Raw genomic sequence first — 16,222 nt, 5'->3', positions numbered from 1 at the left:
GCAGGTGGGGGTGGAAGCAAGTCCTCTGCGGGGCGGAAGTCTTCAGCCTAGTGCTGTCAGGGAGGACCGCTTTCCAGTCCCGGCGGCAATCCACCTCAGACTGGGTTTTAGGGTTCCGCTGGCTTAAGACCTCCCCCTCCACGCCCGAACAGAACAGTCTTTGCGGTTTTCTAAGGTGATGCTTTATGGGGATATGTTGTAAACAGGCACAGGCCTGTGGCATTAGGTAACAGCCTACTTGGTGTTTGCAGAGACGCAACAGTAGCTTTCCTTTAGTTTGCTTAGTTCATTCTCAAAAGTGAGTAGGGTCTTTAACAAATGTTAAGGTTGAAAATAAACTAGCTTGAGCAAAATGGTGAGACATGGAATAGTGAAAAGGCAGCCGCTTTTTGTTTGGGTGATTACTCCTCCTCTAATAAAAGATCCTCATATTGACAGCCCTCCTCCTAAGCCCCCTTAGAACCTGGTTTGACCTATGAAGAAGGGCCAGGATGGGCTTTCAGTTTCTTCTGGCTTTCAGTTTCTTCCTACTCATTTAGGCTCATTCCTACTGTTAACTTTTCTAGAAGCTTGACCTAGGGTGGACCACTTGTCAAGAAGACTTACATATCTGCAGGCAACCTTTAACCACAGGTTGGACCCTCCTCAGTGTCTTTCACTCAGACCAGTCAAGGGGCATCATAGCCCTGAATCAGTTTTCTTTCCCCTTTGTGGTATAAAATTTTATATTAAAGACAAGAGAGCATAATTAAAGGATAACAGTTTTATTAGTATCACAGGGTCAATTTTTCCCTTTCCATCCAAGCATCCAGAGTCTGGTGTCCTTTGGTCAATTGGCAGTTTCAACCTGGAGGCCACTGGAGCTGCCGGCCCCCAAGTACATGAATGTGCAGATGATACACAGATTGTGCACCCAGCTTCCCATCGTTGATCACTGAAATTGAGCTTAGGGTTAGGGAGTCAGGATCATGGCAGAGGTCAAAGAATGAAGATCATATTGAGAAGTAGGAATGAGAATTCATAGGTGAGGGACCAAGGGCCAAAAGTCACTCACCAAGTCGGTATCCATCTCCCAGGCCCTCAGCCTTTGCTATCTTCTTGGCCACAAGGAGTAGGTGTCCTAGAAGCTATAGGGAGAGCAGAGGGACATAGGTTGCTTCATTCATAGGGAGCAAGACCTCTAGCTGGGTCCAGGGCTCTTCCCAGTCAAACCCTGGCCCTGTTCTTCCCACCTGCTGGTCGTCTTCTTCAGCCTGGCTAATCCGAGGAATGGGCTTCTTAGGAATGACCAGGAAGTGCACAGGAGCCTGAGGGGCCACATCACGGAATACAAGACACTGGGGGCAGTGACAGGCCAGAGGCCACATTAGTTCAACAGGGTGGATGGTATCGACAACATTCCTAAGGGGATGGGTCCTAAGAGCACCCCACCTGCTGGTCCTCATAAAGAATGTCAGCTGGGAGGCTCCTGTCCAGGATCCGGGAGAAGATGGTTGGGGCTGCTCCCCCAGGAGTTGCCTGTTGGGCCTTGGCCACTTCATTCCCATCAGTCACACCTGCAGCTCCTCGGACCTGAAGGTAGATCGACCATATTCAAAGGAGGGAGCTGGCAGAACCTGTGATCTGGTAGTTGTTAACTTCGTCCTTCTAAGAACCTATTTGTGGTTCCCACCCAGGAGGAAAATTCCTGAATTTTAGAGCACCAGCAGCAAAGGGTAGGGCCAGATGGTGCTGGACCTGGTTAGATAACAGGCAGTATTATTATCCAGGATTCAGCAGTGCAGTTGATTCCTGCTCACATGTCTATGAAATATAGCACTGTTTAGGGAAAGGATCTAGAATGAGATACTGGGGATTTTGGTCTCAGTTCCTATCTTACCACACCACTGAATTACCTCAGATAAATTCCTTCTCTCAGCTTCTAAAATAAAGGGGTGGTTTCCATAATCTCTTACGATGGCTTGAATCTCTTTCCACTCTCACCTTGTTAGTACATTTCCACTTATTTCCGTTGTTTTCTGATCTTTAAGCCTTGTCGCCTGTTTTATTTAGGTTTTAATGCAATCGCCCTGTTTGACACTAGTTGACCCCTCATCTGGGTGTCACATGTGACTCTGAATTTTAACTCTTGTCCCTTGAATGAGTGGAGGTAAGAGTTCAGCTAAGTGATCTCTGCTTCCCTAGCCCCAGGGGACTGCGGGTAAGGCAGTCCCAGTTTCCAGGGGATTCAGAGAAGGCTGACGTCAGTGCATCACGTTGGGGGAGAATGGGAGGGAATGAATTCTCTGACCTCCCAGCCACTTCTGGCAAGTGCAGAAGAGAAGTTAACACTAGTGCTCATTAGGAGGCCAGAGGCCTGAGGAGGGCAGAGCACTGGCTCCATGAAGAGAAAGCTCATTTCCTGCAGGGGGCACCGGGCCAGCTGGGCTGCAGGCAGTGGAAAGAAGGCGGCAGCCGCTGCAGTGACCCTGTCCCGACCTCGGCGACAGGGCCTGCGCAGGGCGGGGATCATCACTAGTTCGTTCTCTGCAGCCACCAGTTCGACCTCACCGCACAGCCCCGGAGCTTGTGCCTCGGAGGGGCAGAGGCCACAGGCAGGACCTCTGCGCGGCTCTGCGCGCCTTCGGGAGCCCTGGCCCCGGATGGCTTCGGAGCCCGCAGGACCCCCTACTCGCTCCCGCGCCACTTCTCACCTGCCCCCCGCGCGCCCCCGTGGCCGCCACGGCTCTGCGCGCCGCGCGCAACCCGGTGGCCAGCACCACGACTGCCGCCATCTTCCCGGAGCCGCGGGAATCTCTCACCCGGGTCAGCACTCGGCTCCGCGGCCGGCCGGGGGTGGGGAGTCCGGGAGCGGGGAAGCGCGGTAGCGGCGGCCGGGCGAGCCCTGCTACCCCATTGGAGCGCGCCCCTGGGCACGATTCGTCCCATTGGCTCTGCAGCCACTTTGGAGGCGGGCTCTTTTCATCTCATTGGCTGCTTCTACCAACGCGAGGACAATTTTCCATTCCATTGGCTTCGTCTTGTAGTCCGTGTGAACGTTCTTTTCCCATTGGATCCCCTAACTAGTTTCGCTGTGAGCGAAACTTCCGCTCCATTGGAAGGATTAAGGAGCCTGGAGGTGGGATTTTCTCCTAGTTGGATTTGATACACAACCCTGGCTTCTAGGTTGCGGCTCCCGAGTGGGTGGGGCTTTTCGTTCTTGGTTCGTCCTCTTAGGTCTGGTTCCTATTGGTGCGCGGGGAGGAAGGGGGCGTGGCTCCGTCACCTGCTGCAGAAAGGGCTATTTTAGACCCTCTCGCTGCTTTGGCCAGGAGGAGGGCGGGGCTCTGGGGACATCCGGCGCTTATTGGCTCCAAGAACCACCCGGGATGGGGCTAAAGGTGAACGGGGATGAGGTGTGTTTTTTTGTTTTTGCTTATTTGTTTTAACTGGCGGGGCTGATGCGCAGCATTTTCTCCACAAGGGCAGTTTTAGTCCCTTGAGCATTTTGGAGATTTTAATGTACTTATCTAAGGGAAATTCTTCCTTAATTCTATGTTCTTGTTAACGCATTCACTCTATAGGTTAAAAATTCTGTGGTTTTTGCATTTGTTTTTTTTTTTTTTGAGCAGGCGGAGATAGGAGTGTCCTATCTTGCCGCATAACTATTATAATAAGCAAAGGAGTATGTATTCATTGTTCTTTTCTAATCAGAAAAGGTGTGTGATACAGTTAGCTCTCGGTGCCTGGCTTTTTTTTTTTTTTTTTGAGACGGAGTCTTGCTCTGTCGCCCAGGCTGGAGTGCAGTGACGCGATCTCGGCTCACTGCAAGCTCCGCTTTCCGGGTTCACGCCATTCTCCTGCCTTAGCCTCCCCAGTAGCTGGGACTACTGGAGCCCGCCAACACGCCTGGCTAATTTTTTTGTATTTTTAGTAGAGACGAGGTTTCACCATGTTAGCCAGGATGGTCTCCATCTCCTGACCTCGTGATCCTCCCGCCTCGGCCTCCCAAAGTGCTGGGATTACAGGTGTGAGCCACCGCACCCGGCCGGTGCCTGGCGTTTTCAATGAGTCAGGTTTGCACTGCTGGAATATATATTTTTGACATAAGAAACGTGGGGGTCACAAAATACTAATGTTCTCAGACACTAAGTAAGTTTTAGTATGACATCACATAGAATAAGTTACCACTGTGTTTCTTTGGTTTTTCTTTTTTTCTTTTTTTTTTTTTTTTTAACACATGGCCTGATACATATAGGTGCTCAGTAGTTGTTGAATGAATAACATCTGGTGTTTCCTGTCATTTTTTCACAATATGTAATACTATGTATTGCATATGATACTAACCCATGTGTAATCAATTTTTCATATTTGTACAGTCTATGTAAATATAGTTTGTATTAGCTGCTTGTTATTTCCTTCAATGAGTTTATCATAGAGTATTAATAGAGTAATCCTAACTCTATTGTTGACTATTAGTTGAATTAGTTTTAGGTGAATGGTTATCATGGCGCTTTTAACTACTGTCGGCGAACTCTCTTCTAGAGATAGTACAATCTCTTTTGTATAGCTGTATTATTGTTAGAAAGTCCTTTCTCCTCCAAAGGGCAGACATTTGATTCTGTGATTTTCCCCAGGGATCCTAGCAGTCCAGATTACATTCCTTCCTTTGGAGGAACAGATGGCCCCCCTAATTGTGAGGAAATGTAGAATGGCCTCTTTTCTGGGCCCCAGAGGTTGCAGTTCTCTGTGGTGCCTCTGGGACACTGGGAGACCCTAGAATTGTCCTGGAGAAGGGCAAGAGATAAGTGGATCTGGGATCTAGGAAGAGGAAGGAAGCCAGTCTGGAGGATAGGTGGATACAAAGCACTTTGAAATTAGTTATTTCTTTGGTTCTCATAGAAAGCAGGCAACACAGAGGTTATTCCTATTTTACAGGTTCAGAAACTCAGCCTAAAGAGGGACAGTGACTTGCGTGGGGTCACAGAGCCTATTAGTGTTAGAATCTCCTACTCCCATAAGAATCTATGGACTTCCTAGTCACTTCCCACATTCACTGATTTTGATCCCTGGCCCACAGTCTTCTCTACTCCAAGCACTTATCACCTACAGTTGCCCTCGTCTGAAAGATGTTATGCTCTGCAGCCTCTGAACACTGTCTCCTGTACTTCAACCCCTGCCCCTATATCTGCTACTGTACCTCATTAGAGACTTCTCTTCCTTTGACTGCTCCCTTTTTCAATCTGACATTTGCCTCCTGGCATCACTTTCTTTCCCTGTTGGTACCGTATGCTCCCTTCACATCCTCACGCCTTCTTTTGCTTAGTTTTCCTGATCATCCTCCCTGATATCCTCACATCATCAACCCATTAAATATTTGGCTTCTCTGCTCCTCTAACTAGGTTCTCACTTCCAACTGTGCCCAAATCCTAAACTACCCACTGATCAGGTTTTTCTCCAGTTCCCTACATTAGCCTTCCCAAACCTTCCCCTTTCTTCTCTTGTCTCCTACTCCCTACTCTTATCCCTCTCCCCCTGGACCCCCAGCCATTGGCCTTATCTCCTACTTCACAGGGCATATAGAAGCCATCAGAGGGGAACTTCCACAGGTTCTTGTTCCCTGAAACTCTGGGAAGGCTCCATCCTCTTCCTTCCTCTTGGTCATAGGAAGTAGTGTTTCTCCTGTCCAGAGCAAATCCCTTTACCTCTGCTTTGACCTCATCCCTTTCCTCCATCTCTGGGATCTTGTCTCACCAGGCATCTCTTCTCTCTCTTCTGGGTCCTTCAAGGTCCTTTAGTCTACTGGCCTCTTTCCCTTTTCCTGTCTATGAAAGTGCTTCCTTGACTCCACAACTCCCTCTGGATATTGTCTGACTTAAGCTTCTTTAAGAGACTCCTTGAAACTCACTGCTGTTTGACTCCTGCCTCCACTGCACCAGTGTGAAACTGCACTCTCTGAAGCTCCCAGAGATCTTCTAACTGCAAAACCCAATGGATACTTTTCAGTCTTTATCTTATTGGTGCCCCAACTGCATCTAACATCACTTCCCACTCTATCCTTCTTGAAACTTCCTCCCTTTTGGCTTCCTTGAAGCCACTTTCCTTCAAGCAGGCAGCTTAAATGTGGGTGTGATGGAGGCAGATGGCCAGATCCAGGCTTTCTCCTGTGCCTAATAGGTGTCAACTCTAAGTTATTAGGCAGTCTCTCCCTGGGCTGGGATCTACCTGCCCCATATGGAGCCAAGTCAGGTTCCAGTGACTCCTCTTTTATTGCTGATCTGGGCCAGACTCACAAAGGCCTGTGCCAGTTGCTGACAGTGTCTGTCCCTGGAGGAGGGAAGAGCAGAGGTGAAAGGGTCAGGTATGGGGGTCAGAAGGGAGGCCAGGCTGGAGGTTGTGTGAGGCAGGGAGTCCCGGGGAACTAGGGTGGGAGCTGGGAAGGCCAGAGGGCCCCTGTATCGGCAGGGCCTCGAAGTCAGAGTTGCTGAGGATGGCTTCTCGGAGCACAGACATCTCTGCAAAAGGTACATAGTCTGCTCCTGGGGGTGAAAACCAGTGCAGATGTGGGATGCAGGTAGGTGGGGGGTGGGGAGGTGGGCTGAGGGAGCGCGCTAGTCCTGGAGGGGATGGTCGAGGATGGGAGTGCCTTCCTGCCTGGCCTTCTGACTACAGACCCCGGAATGGCCCCCTGTCCCAGGTTTCTGCCTCACCGTGAGGTCTCCCTCCTCGTCGCCGGGTCCTCTGGGTCTCAAAGAAAGTCCCGTGTTCCTCCCAGCGCCGGTCACAGGCCGCACAGAGGAAATTAGACTCAAAACAGCCGCAGCAACAGCCTGGGGCAAAATTGCAACCAAGAAGAGTTTAGGAAATGGTGGTATCCCCAGGAGCTGATCACATTCTCATCTCTTCCTCAGTGACCGCATGCCCAAGGCTCTCATACTCGCTCCCCATCATTATCCCCAGACTGCATCCTATCCCCACCTACCCTGTTCCCAATATGCCTCTTTGCCCTAGAAGTTACCATGATGCCTGCAGGGATGGGGCCCAGTGGCTGCATGTTCTTCGTGGCTGTGTTTGCAGCGACATTGGGCCCTCCAGGCCTTGGGGTCAAAGGTGGCCCGTCTCTTGAGCCAGAACTCACCCACCTCCTCTGGGCGTGACGGGATAAAGCAGAACATGAGGCAGCGGCACTGGCTCACCTTGCAGGGCACGGATATGTCTGTGGGATTGGGGATGGATGGTAGGGTTAGACCAGTATCTGATAGGACCTTGCCTTCTTGTGCCAACCCCATCCTCCATCCCCGCCACCCCCATGCACTCAAACATGCTTTTTTTTTTTTTTTTTGAGACAGAGTTTTGCTCTGTCACCCAGGCTGGAGTGCAGTGGCATGATCTCAGTTCACTGCAACTTCCACCTCCTGGCTTCAAGTGACTCTCCTGCCTCAGCCTCCTGAGTAGCTGTGATTACAGGCACGTGCCACCATGCCCAGCTAATTTTTTGTATTATTATTATTTTTTTTAGTAGAGATGGGGTTTCATCATATTAGCCAGGATGGTCTTGATCTCCTGACCTTGTGATTTGCCTGCTTCCGCCTCCCAAAGTGCTGGGATTACAGGGGTGAGCCACTGCGCCCAGCCACATGCTCTCTCTCATACTTCCCAAGACATGACAGAGTACAGTTATTCCTCCACACTCAAGAGGGGCTGGTCAGTTCTCCCCTACCTGAGATGATCCGGTGCTCTCTCAACAAGTGTCCACAAAAGCATCTGGACTCATCCCCAATCCGGAAACAGTCCCATAGGTAATGGGGGCAGCGCCAGCCAATGTAGAGACCTAGGTATGCAGGATTAATAAGGAAAAGTGAGAAGTAAAAAAATTCTAAGCTCCCCCAAAGTGTTCTTACCTATCCCTTGATGGGGGTGAGGGGGTGGGGGGAACTTACCTCTCCCACCCCCAGGTATCTTTATCTCCACCTGAAAGTCCTCACCTCTACCCCTTAGATTTTCTTTTTCCTTGGGATTTTCTCATTACCCCACAAGTGTCTTCAGTTCTCTTTCTACCCAGGATCCACTCCATCTCTGTCAGCCTGCCAGAGATGACTCAAGAGAGTCTTTGGTTTCTGAGCAGGAAGATTATAGATGAAATTTTGTTTGAGGCTGAACATGAATCTCACTGAGTTCTCTGTGACCACAGGGATTCTCATCTCCTCTCCTGATCCCACTAAAGCCCAACTTTGCTTTGTTTTCTTGAAGTGTCTAAGGTGAGGGAAAGGGAAGATGATTGGCCAAGTGTACAGACAATGGGATTGAACTTTGCTTTGTTTTCTTGAAGTGTCTAAGGTGAGGGAAAGGGAAGATGATTGGCCAGATGTATGGACAATGGGATTGGCTCCTAGGTCCCGAAGAGGAGGAGGAGGTTGGATAGCCCTGGTGCTGGAAGGTAGGTGGAGGGTTTCCTCTCAAGTCTCCAGGTTGGTACCTTAATACCTCCCTCTGTGTTCCTGGTGCTATTGTCCCAGTGCCCTCTATGTACCTAAGAAGGGCTGCCAAAGGTTCTTCAAGGGTCAGGAGAAAGGGGTAGGTAGCAGTCATGAGCGGTGAAGACCAAAAATTATACGTTGTGAGGCTAAGCAAGGAGGCGTGGAAAGGAAAGTGAGGCTAAGAAGTGTCCCTGAGAGTAGGCACCAGTAAGAGGTCACAACCCTTGAGAGCTGGTGTTCAGCAGTGAGGTCTGAATCCCTGACTTCGTGACCAGTCTTGAGGTGAGGGTGGTGCTCCTCACCATTCAGATTTTCTCATTCTCCATGAGAGCTGAGAGTACCCCAACTTCTAGCCAAGAATCCTGTATGAGGCCCCATGGAGTGGACCTCCAGGTGTAGGATTCTTAGTCCCAATTAAAGGCTCAACTGAAATGTCACCTCCACTAAAAAGGTGTCCCTGACTTCCCCTGTCTGTCTGGGCTCCTCCTCTTGCCATCCGTAGCTCCTTGTGCTACTCCCATCGCAGTACAGTGCATTGTAATAGACCATTCCCTTCTATTCCTATTAATCCATGAGTTCTCCAAGGGAGCTGTCTTTTCACCCATATCTCTAATCCTAGTACAGGGCCTGGCACAAAATGGTTGCTGAGAGAATGTAGATTGCCTGATTAAACAAATGAGCTCATTCCTTCAAGAGGAAGAGAGAGCCAGTATTCAGGCATAACCCTGAGGCTCCGTAACACGAATAAGAAGAGTGGCATCGTCTGGTCTTTGACTCTGGTCAGGGCCACAATTCACAATTCCGTGCCTCAGATTAAGTTTTCTTGTCTTACCCATAGTCTGTCAGGATCTAAAGCCTGTCTAGATGTGGCTTTTGGCTTTGCTGCTTCTGTCTCGATGCTGATTGCCTGTAGTGCCACTGCCCCCTTACACCAGGGAGGCTTTGTTGAGAGAGCAGGGTATAGGCAGTCACAATGCGGGTGGGCGGGAGCCAGGATTCCACTAGAGGAGTTCTGAATTCTGTCTGGAGTAGCAGGATACATTAAAAAAACAGGAGGTGAGGCCCATAGATCAAGGCCTGCTCGGAGTACCCGGGGAGGGGGAGTCAAGTCCAAGCACTAGTGTAGGAATCAGTGCCCAGCATTCAGATGAAGAAGACTGGAGTTTGAACAGGGAGACTGGTGACTATACTTCAGATTCTGTTACAAGTGTTAGTGCTCTTAAAGTGGGACAATTGGAAGGTGGCTGTGGATTCCAGTGGGACCCTCTACTCTCTGTCTTGATTCCAAACTCCCTTCCTGTTGTGGGTGGACAAGGCCTGGCGGAGGAGGAGACATTGTTTGGGATGCCGTTTTGATTCTGTCTAACACAGTCCAGTTCCACAATCACATAATCACATTTGCATGATGACATCTCTTTATGCATAGTATGGCTCCATAAAACACACAGCTGTCTTTACAGGAACAGTGTCTCCAGCCTAGCCCTTTCTCCCGAGCTTCAGACCCGTATGGCCAGCTGTCTACTAGATTCTTGGGCCAGCATGTTTCATAAGCGCTTCAAATGTCTTATGCCCAATTATTCCCTCCAAACCTGGCTTTCATCCTTTGTCCTCTGTTCATCCAACACATGCCTACCAAGCATCTACCCTTTTCCAGGCAGTCAGTTAATGGCACCATCATCCTACCACTTACTTATGCCAAAACTTAGGTGGCATTCCAGGCATTTCCCTCTCTCTTATCCTATACATCCAGTGTTCCAATGGTCAGTTTCACTTTGTTAGCTTTTCTTTTCTTTTCTCTTTTCTTTCTTTTTTGACAGAGTCTTGCTCTGTTGCCCAGGCTGGAGTGCAGTGGTACAACCTCGGCTCACTGCAACCTCCACCTCCCGGGTTCAAGCAATTCTCCTGCCTCAGCCTCCCAAGTAGCTGGCATTACAGGTGCCCACCACCATGCCTGGCTAATTTTTTGTATTTTTAGTAGAGACAGGGTTTCACCATGTTGTCCAGGCTGGTCTCAAACTCCTGGCCTCAGATGATCCACCCACCTTGGCTTCCCAAAGTGCTGGGATTACAGGTACAAGCCACCATGCTCAGCCTGTTAGCATTTCTTGAACCTGTCTACTTCCTAAGCCCATCTACTTCTTACCTGGTTATGACCAGTGCCTCACAATGTATTCACTTGCCTTTCCATACCTCCTCTCTTAGCCTCACAACTCCAGTCTTGTCTTTCTCCGGTCTAGCCTATTGCCAGAGTGATCTTTCAGAAACAGAAATTCGCTCATGTTATTGTCCTACTTAAAACCTTCTAGTGACTCTCAGTTGCCCTCAGGATATAATTCTAGCTTTTAGCTTGGCACAGAAATGCCTACAGAATTCTGCCCTTCTAGAGCAGAGCTGGCTCTTCTCCCCCACCACTCTATGCATCAGGCATAGTGCATTGCTGTAGATTCCTGCTGTGCCTTACCCTATCATGTCTCATCTTACAGCACTCTTTACTTGGCCACCTCTTCTTACTCATCTTACAGATATCAGCTGAGAAGTCATTCCTTCCAAGGCTTATTATTCCTCAAGCACTCCAGATAAGATGCCCCTTTTTTCCTGCTCACGCAGCAGTCTAGGATAACCTTGATTATAGCAATTATTAGAGTGAATTATAATTGTCCTTATACTTATTGGTATCTCTCATTAGAGTGCCAAGTATTTTGGCTTTGAACCCCCACCAGCATTACCACTTCCATAGCTAGCTCAATGCCTGGCACATAGTTGGTGCTCAATAAATGTTTGTTGAATGAATAAAAACAAAGGTTACACTTGATATTTCTGTACACATCACATATACTGTTATGGACTACCCAGGACTCAACATCCCCACTATTAGGAGGGGACCTCAAATATAATTGTTCAGGGTTGAATGACACGAATTTCTTTATAAAACTTCCTGTTTAACAGGAAGATGAAGAAGTTCAATTTGAAGAAGAAAAAGAAATACAGTGGCCTTGAGGAGTGGGGAGTAGACAGGAGGTTCTAAGAAGGGGAATGAGAGAACTGAACACATCCTGCATTTTTTTTTTTTTTTGAGACATTCTGTCACCCAGGCTGGAATATACTGGCACAATCACGGCTCACTGCAGCCTTGACCTCCTGGGCTCAAGTAATCCGCCCACCTCAGCCTACTAAGTAGCTGGGGCTACAGGTGTGCACCATTATGCCTGGATTATTTTATTTTATTTTTGTAGAGATGGGGTCTCACTATCTTATCCTGGCTGGTCTTTAACTCCTGGGCAATTAAGTGAGCCTCCTGGCTCAGCCTCCCAAAGTTTTGGGATTACAGATGTAAGCAACCTTGCCAGCCAGAATTTGCAAGAAAATAAGAGTAACCGAATATGTTAATATAGCAAACAAAGCCATTTCAATGCCTGAATTGAGACTGGGAAACAAATGAGATCACTATGACTTTCTTGGCTCGGTGGCAGGGCGGGGTGGGGGTGGGGGGGCAAGGGCAGGGAGGTGGAGGGTTCCTGCATGGGAAAGGGGAAAGTAAATTTCACGGAGGAGGGATAAGCATTTAGAATTACTTGGTTGTCTTTATATTTTAGGCCTGTCATCAGAGCTCTGTTCCCATCATAAAGGGAAAGGAAGTATGAAGGACCGAAATAAATGTCATAACATCTATTGAATTCAGTCTAGAAAGACCTGAATCCTTATAGCAGGTCAGGGGGGCCCTCTTACTGAAGGTAATCCCTATAGATACGAATTTCCATAACACAGGTAGACATGCTCATGCACAGGATGGCATGTTTTTACAAGTTCATCTGTACGCAGCATGCCACTAACAGGACTTTCAGGAGGACTAATCGTAGGCTGAGGCTTGGAATCAGCAGGGCCAGAGGACACAGCTCTCCCCTTTGGTAACAGAACTCAAAGCTTTTGGGCATCCAGCATGGGCCTGGCATGCAGGGGTGTCAGCCTTTTAATGGAGTTCCACCAAAGGGACTAAGGTCTTTGTCATGTCAGAACAGCAAGTCTCCTGGGGACTGTCCAGGGTCCTGGGCCATCTCTGCTTTAGGGTCTGTAGGCTCTCTAGGCCCTATATCTGGGGTGGGCCCATGACCCTTCTGTTTTTAATAATTTTAGTTCAGCTACCTGTTTCTACCTGGGCTTTATATGAATCTCCCCACTTTTTGTCTGCATCCACCCTTGTATTCCTTGGCCCACTTGCCTGCTTCTTTTCCACACAGGTGGTACTGCCATTTCCAAAAGGGGCAGCTATCTGCTGAATGTTCAGGTTCCCAGATCTTTTGGATTAGAGGATGCCCATGGGCCTGTCACAGGCCTCTGTAAGGCCACATGGGCTCACCTGTCTGGATGGCATTCAGGGCTGCATCCTTCTCCCACTGGAAAAGATTGTTCACCTGAGCACCAAACTCCTCTCTATGCATTGCCTTAGCCACTTCCACCAGCTCTGTCTGCTTAGCAGGGACCACTGGGCGGGCTGTGTAACCTAGGATGGGAGGGGATGAGTAACCAGGGGGAAGTGAGAAGGCCCTAAAACTAAGAGAAGGGGCCGTGTCCAAGAATAACCCAGTCTCCTCCTCCTGGGGCAAGTCAAGAACAGTGAACAGTAGTGAGAACAGGACAGGGGAGAGGACAGGTGCAATTACAGCTAACTCCTTTCTTCTTCTTCTTCTTGCCTAGTTGGTGTCCAGGTTGGGCTGTGTGATCAGTGCTGTCACTGGCATCTACTCCCTTTTCAACCTCTCCTGCTTCTTCCTCCTGCTTTTCAGATGCGTCCATTTGGACCTGGGCTGAAGGGCCTGAAGGAGAGTGTTCTGGAAGGCTCTCAGATTCAGAGAAATGGGTAGACCTCCTTGTCCATGGGACCTCATTGGAAGAAAACTCAGAGGAGAGGTCTTCCTTCAAAGTATCAGAGGAAGACAGAGAGACATAGTTTCGTGATTGGGGAGGAAGAGTAAGGTGTTTCTCTGGTACCACTGAGATGGGACTATCCAATGAAGCCTCATAGGTAGGGGTCCCTGAAGGAGTCTCAGAGATGGAAGGCTCCTGATGGATTTCAGGGGAATAGGCCTCTACGGGGATCTGGGAAGGGGATGGCACCAAAGGGGATTCAGAGGTATGGGGCTCTAAGGGGGTCTCAGAGGTGGAAGGCTCCAAGAAGCTTTCAGAGATACGGTTCTCCTGTAAGTCCTCAGCAGAGGGGTCCTTTGAAAGGGGGTGCTCCTCTGCATCCATGGTGGTATGAGGCTCTTCTGTGATCTCATCTGCTTCCATCTAGTGGTAGAACAGGGTACAGGCTTCATTAGTTTGGAAATAGAGGGCCTGTAAGTCAGGGCACAGCCCAGGGTTCGCAGTGCATTATGGAATTTGGATAAGATTCTCAGTGCACCTGAGATATCAGAGGGAAACAACATGAACTCTGGGTCTTAGAGTGTGATGCCAGGAGGTTCACCCATGTGTCCAGACCTCATATGGCATGCTGCTGTGGCTTGTTAGGGAGGTGGAATTTAAAGATTGAAAGACTGAAGTAGTTAGAATCTCATCAGTAGATGGTAGCAGAGAACCATGTCCCAGGAGGGAGTCTGAACACCGCCACTTGGCCAGTCCAAGAGCAGGGTCCTTGGCATTTCGTAAAACCCTGGAGGTCAGACCATGGAGTTTTAGAGACTGGCAATACCAAGCCAAAGTTGGGGTTGGCTCCTGAGAGTGCAGGGGAATGCTATGTCGCATAAGGCAAGACTCTGCATGCAGCCTGGTTTTGTCTAAGCACCACACACATCTTCCTCCCTTAATGATGTCATTCATGTTCAAAGCTTCAACTACTTCCAGTTGTGTACCAATGACTCCTAAATTCAAATTTCTAGCTCAGACCTCTTTCAACCTCTGTACTTCACACTCATATCCACCTGTCTGCTGGCCTTCCCTTCCCTTCCCTTCCCTCCCCTCCCGTCCCCTCCTGTCCCCTCCCCTGCCCTCCCCCTCTCTCTTCCCCCTTCCCTTCCCTTCTCTTTTCTTTTGTGATGGAGTCTCGCTCTGTTGCCCAGACTGGAGAGCAGTGGCGCAATCTCAGTTCACTGCAACCTCCTCCTCCTGGGTTCAAGTGATTCTCCTGCCTCAGCCTCACGAGTAACTGGAATTACAAGCATGTGCCACCATGCCCGGCTAAAGTTTGTATTTTTAGTAGAGACGGGGTTTCACCATGTTGGTCAGGCTGGTCTTGAACTCCTGACCTCAGGTGATCTGCCCTGCTTGGCCTCCCAAAGTGCTGAGATTACAGGAGTGAGCCACCATGCTTGGCCCCTGCTGGGCATTTCTAACTGAGTGTTTCCATAGGCATCAAAACTGAACTTTGGGAATTATCCTAGTCTTCTCCTTTTCCCTTAGACTCCATCTTCAAACAGGCACCAATAACTGTATTTCCTATCTTCTAAATATTCCCCAAATGCATTCTCTCCTCTCCCTTCCAATTTTATTCAAGTTCTCATCATCTTCAGCCTTTGTGTGACAACTTTGCCCCTCTACTTCCATCCACAGCATTTTAATCCATTCACCCATTCTTTCATGGATTTATGTAACTTATACTTTTACAAAGAGCCTAATCTGATGCTTTTACTGAGCCACTGTGCTAAGCTCTAGATTGAGCTGAGTCTGAGAGAAAGACCGAATAACCAACAATGGCAATACAAATAAATTGATGTTGTGCTGGGGTGAGCCTAGGATACTGTGGGGAGGGGGATATACCTAATTTATCCTGTAAGGATGTAGTCCTCCTTCCTGACCCAGTCAGGATCTTTCTAAAGTGCAAACCCAACACTGGCACTTTGTGGCTTAAAAACATTCCATGACTCAGTCTAAAGGATTAAGTCCAAATTTCTTGGCCCTGGCATTCAAGGCCTGTCATCATTTTCAACACAGCCTGAGGATTCCTGCCTTAAATTTCCATGCTCCCTAATTTCCCCCCATGTTCCAGAGAGACTAGATATATCACTCCTTAAACTAATCAGAGCCTTTTTGAAGTGGACGTTTGGGAAGGGAATTAGGGGCAGAGGTAGGATCATGGGGAGGAAGATGACCAGAGTCAGCTAGAGAGTAAAGGGGCCTAAGGGTGGAGAACCAGAGGATGGAAGGTGAGGAAGGGGAAAGAGAAGGGGAGGAGGAAATTGGGTGGAGGAGGAGAGTAAGGATGAAAAGTACAGAATGTGGGCCAGGCATGGTGGCTCATGCCAGTAATCCCAGAACTTTGGGAGGCCAAGGCGGGTGGATCACTTGAGGTCAGGAGTTCGAGACCAGCCTGGCCAACATGGTGAAACCCCGTCTCTACGAAAAATACAAAAATTAGCCGGGCATGGTGGCCCGTGCCTGTAGTCCCAGCTACTGGGGAGGCTGAAGCAAGCAAATCACTTGAACCTGGGAGGTGGAGGTTGCAGTGAGCCCAGATCACACCACTGCATTCCAGCCTGGGGGACAGAGCGAGACTTTGTCTCAAACAACAACAACAACAACAACAACAACAAACGACAACAAGAAGTACAGAATGTGAAGGGACTGAGGGGTGGGAGAGAGACAGAGGTCTTAGGGGGAGGAGGGGGAGGGCTGTTGGAGAAATTACCTACCTCTGGGTTTTGGCTTGGTTGTTACAAGTCCTTAGGTCAAGACCTTGCCTTAGGATGACAGGGGGAGGTGTTGATCCTCAGGGAGGGAAAGCTCTTGGTTGTGGACGTGCCCCAGCTGCAGGCCCTGCGTGTTGAAATGCC

General features: G+C 49.1%; 3 protein-coding genes across 6 annotated transcripts in view; 1 reads left to right on the top strand and 2 right to left on the bottom strand.

Moving 5' to 3' along the window:
• Positions 1-748: 748 nt before the first annotated feature.
• HINT2 (histidine triad nucleotide binding protein 2) lies at positions 749-2,839 on the bottom strand. Of its 2 annotated transcripts, none has more exons than XM_015117334.2 (5): positions 2,694-2,837; positions 1,432-1,572; positions 1,233-1,337; positions 1,055-1,127; positions 749-945 (listed from the first exon to the last, which is right to left on the bottom strand). In XM_015117334.2, the coding sequence occupies exons 1-5, from the start codon at positions 2,772-2,774 to the stop codon at positions 932-934; spliced, it is 414 nt and encodes a 137-aa protein (XP_014972820.1). In that variant the 5' UTR covers positions 2,775-2,837; the 3' UTR covers positions 749-931. The 2 variants fall into 2 exon arrangements, with proteins under 2 accessions (XP_014972820.1, NP_001253607.1); NM_001266678.1 differs by having other exon boundaries at positions 762-934; positions 2,694-2,839.
• Positions 2,840-3,024: 185 nt separating this feature from the next.
• Positions 3,025-16,222, top strand: part of TMEM8B (transmembrane protein 8B) — a 39,216-nt gene continuing 26,018 nt past the window's right edge. The window contains exons 1-2 of one of the 3 annotated variants that reach the window (XM_077965754.1): positions 3,025-3,118; positions 8,309-8,416. The gene's annotated coding sequence lies outside the window, so the exon portion shown is untranslated. Of the gene's footprint in view, positions 3,119-3,246; positions 3,396-8,227; positions 8,266-8,308; positions 8,417-16,222 lie in introns of those variants that run through there. The other 2 variants (XM_077965753.1, XM_077965755.1) reach the window with 2 other exon arrangements.
• On the bottom strand, positions 4,341-16,219 carry FAM221B (family with sequence similarity 221 member B). The gene is made up of 7 exons (XM_028835079.2): positions 16,082-16,219; positions 13,145-13,742; positions 12,811-12,954; positions 7,700-7,810; positions 6,998-7,195; positions 6,690-6,809; positions 4,341-6,306 (listed from the first exon to the last, which is right to left on the bottom strand). The coding sequence occupies exons 2-7, from the start codon at positions 13,740-13,742 to the stop codon at positions 6,269-6,271; spliced, it is 1,209 nt and encodes a 402-aa protein (XP_028690912.2). The 5' UTR covers positions 16,082-16,219; the 3' UTR covers positions 4,341-6,268.

Source organism: Macaca mulatta, chromosome 15 (assembly GCF_049350105.2).
Source record: "Macaca mulatta isolate MMU2019108-1 chromosome 15, T2T-MMU8v2.0, whole genome shotgun sequence".
NCBI classification, from domain to species: Eukaryota; Metazoa; Chordata; class Mammalia; order Primates; family Cercopithecidae; genus Macaca; species Macaca mulatta.
The sequence above is the reverse complement of the archived record's forward strand: the minus strand, read 5'-3'. Positions and strand labels throughout refer to the sequence as shown.

Bases quoted from the DNA above. Each gene is read 5' to 3' on its own strand.
- HINT2 (NM_001266678.1), bottom strand. From the start codon at position 2,774: ATGGCGGCAGTCGTGGTGCTGGCCACCGGGTTGCGCGCGGCGCGCAGA. The intron at 1,338-1,431 runs GTGGGGTGCTCT...CACTGCCCCCAG, and splicing joins TTCTTTATGAGGACCAGCAG to TGTCTTGTATTCCGTGATGT. The intron at 1,128-1,232 runs GTGGGAAGAACA...CTCTCCCTATAG, and splicing joins CTGAAGAAGACGACCAGCAG to CTTCTAGGACACCTACTCCT.
- FAM221B (XM_028835079.2), bottom strand. From the start codon at position 13,742: ATGGAAGCAGATGAGATCACAGAAGAGCCTCATACCACCATGGATGCA. The intron at 12,955-13,144 runs GCAAGAAGAAGA...CTCCCATCCTAG, and splicing joins CCAACCTGGACACCAACTAG to GTTACACAGCCCGCCCAGTG. The intron at 7,196-7,699 runs GTAGGGGAGAAC...CCAATCCCACAG, and splicing joins AGAGCACCGGATCATCTCAG to ACATATCCGTGCCCTGCAAG.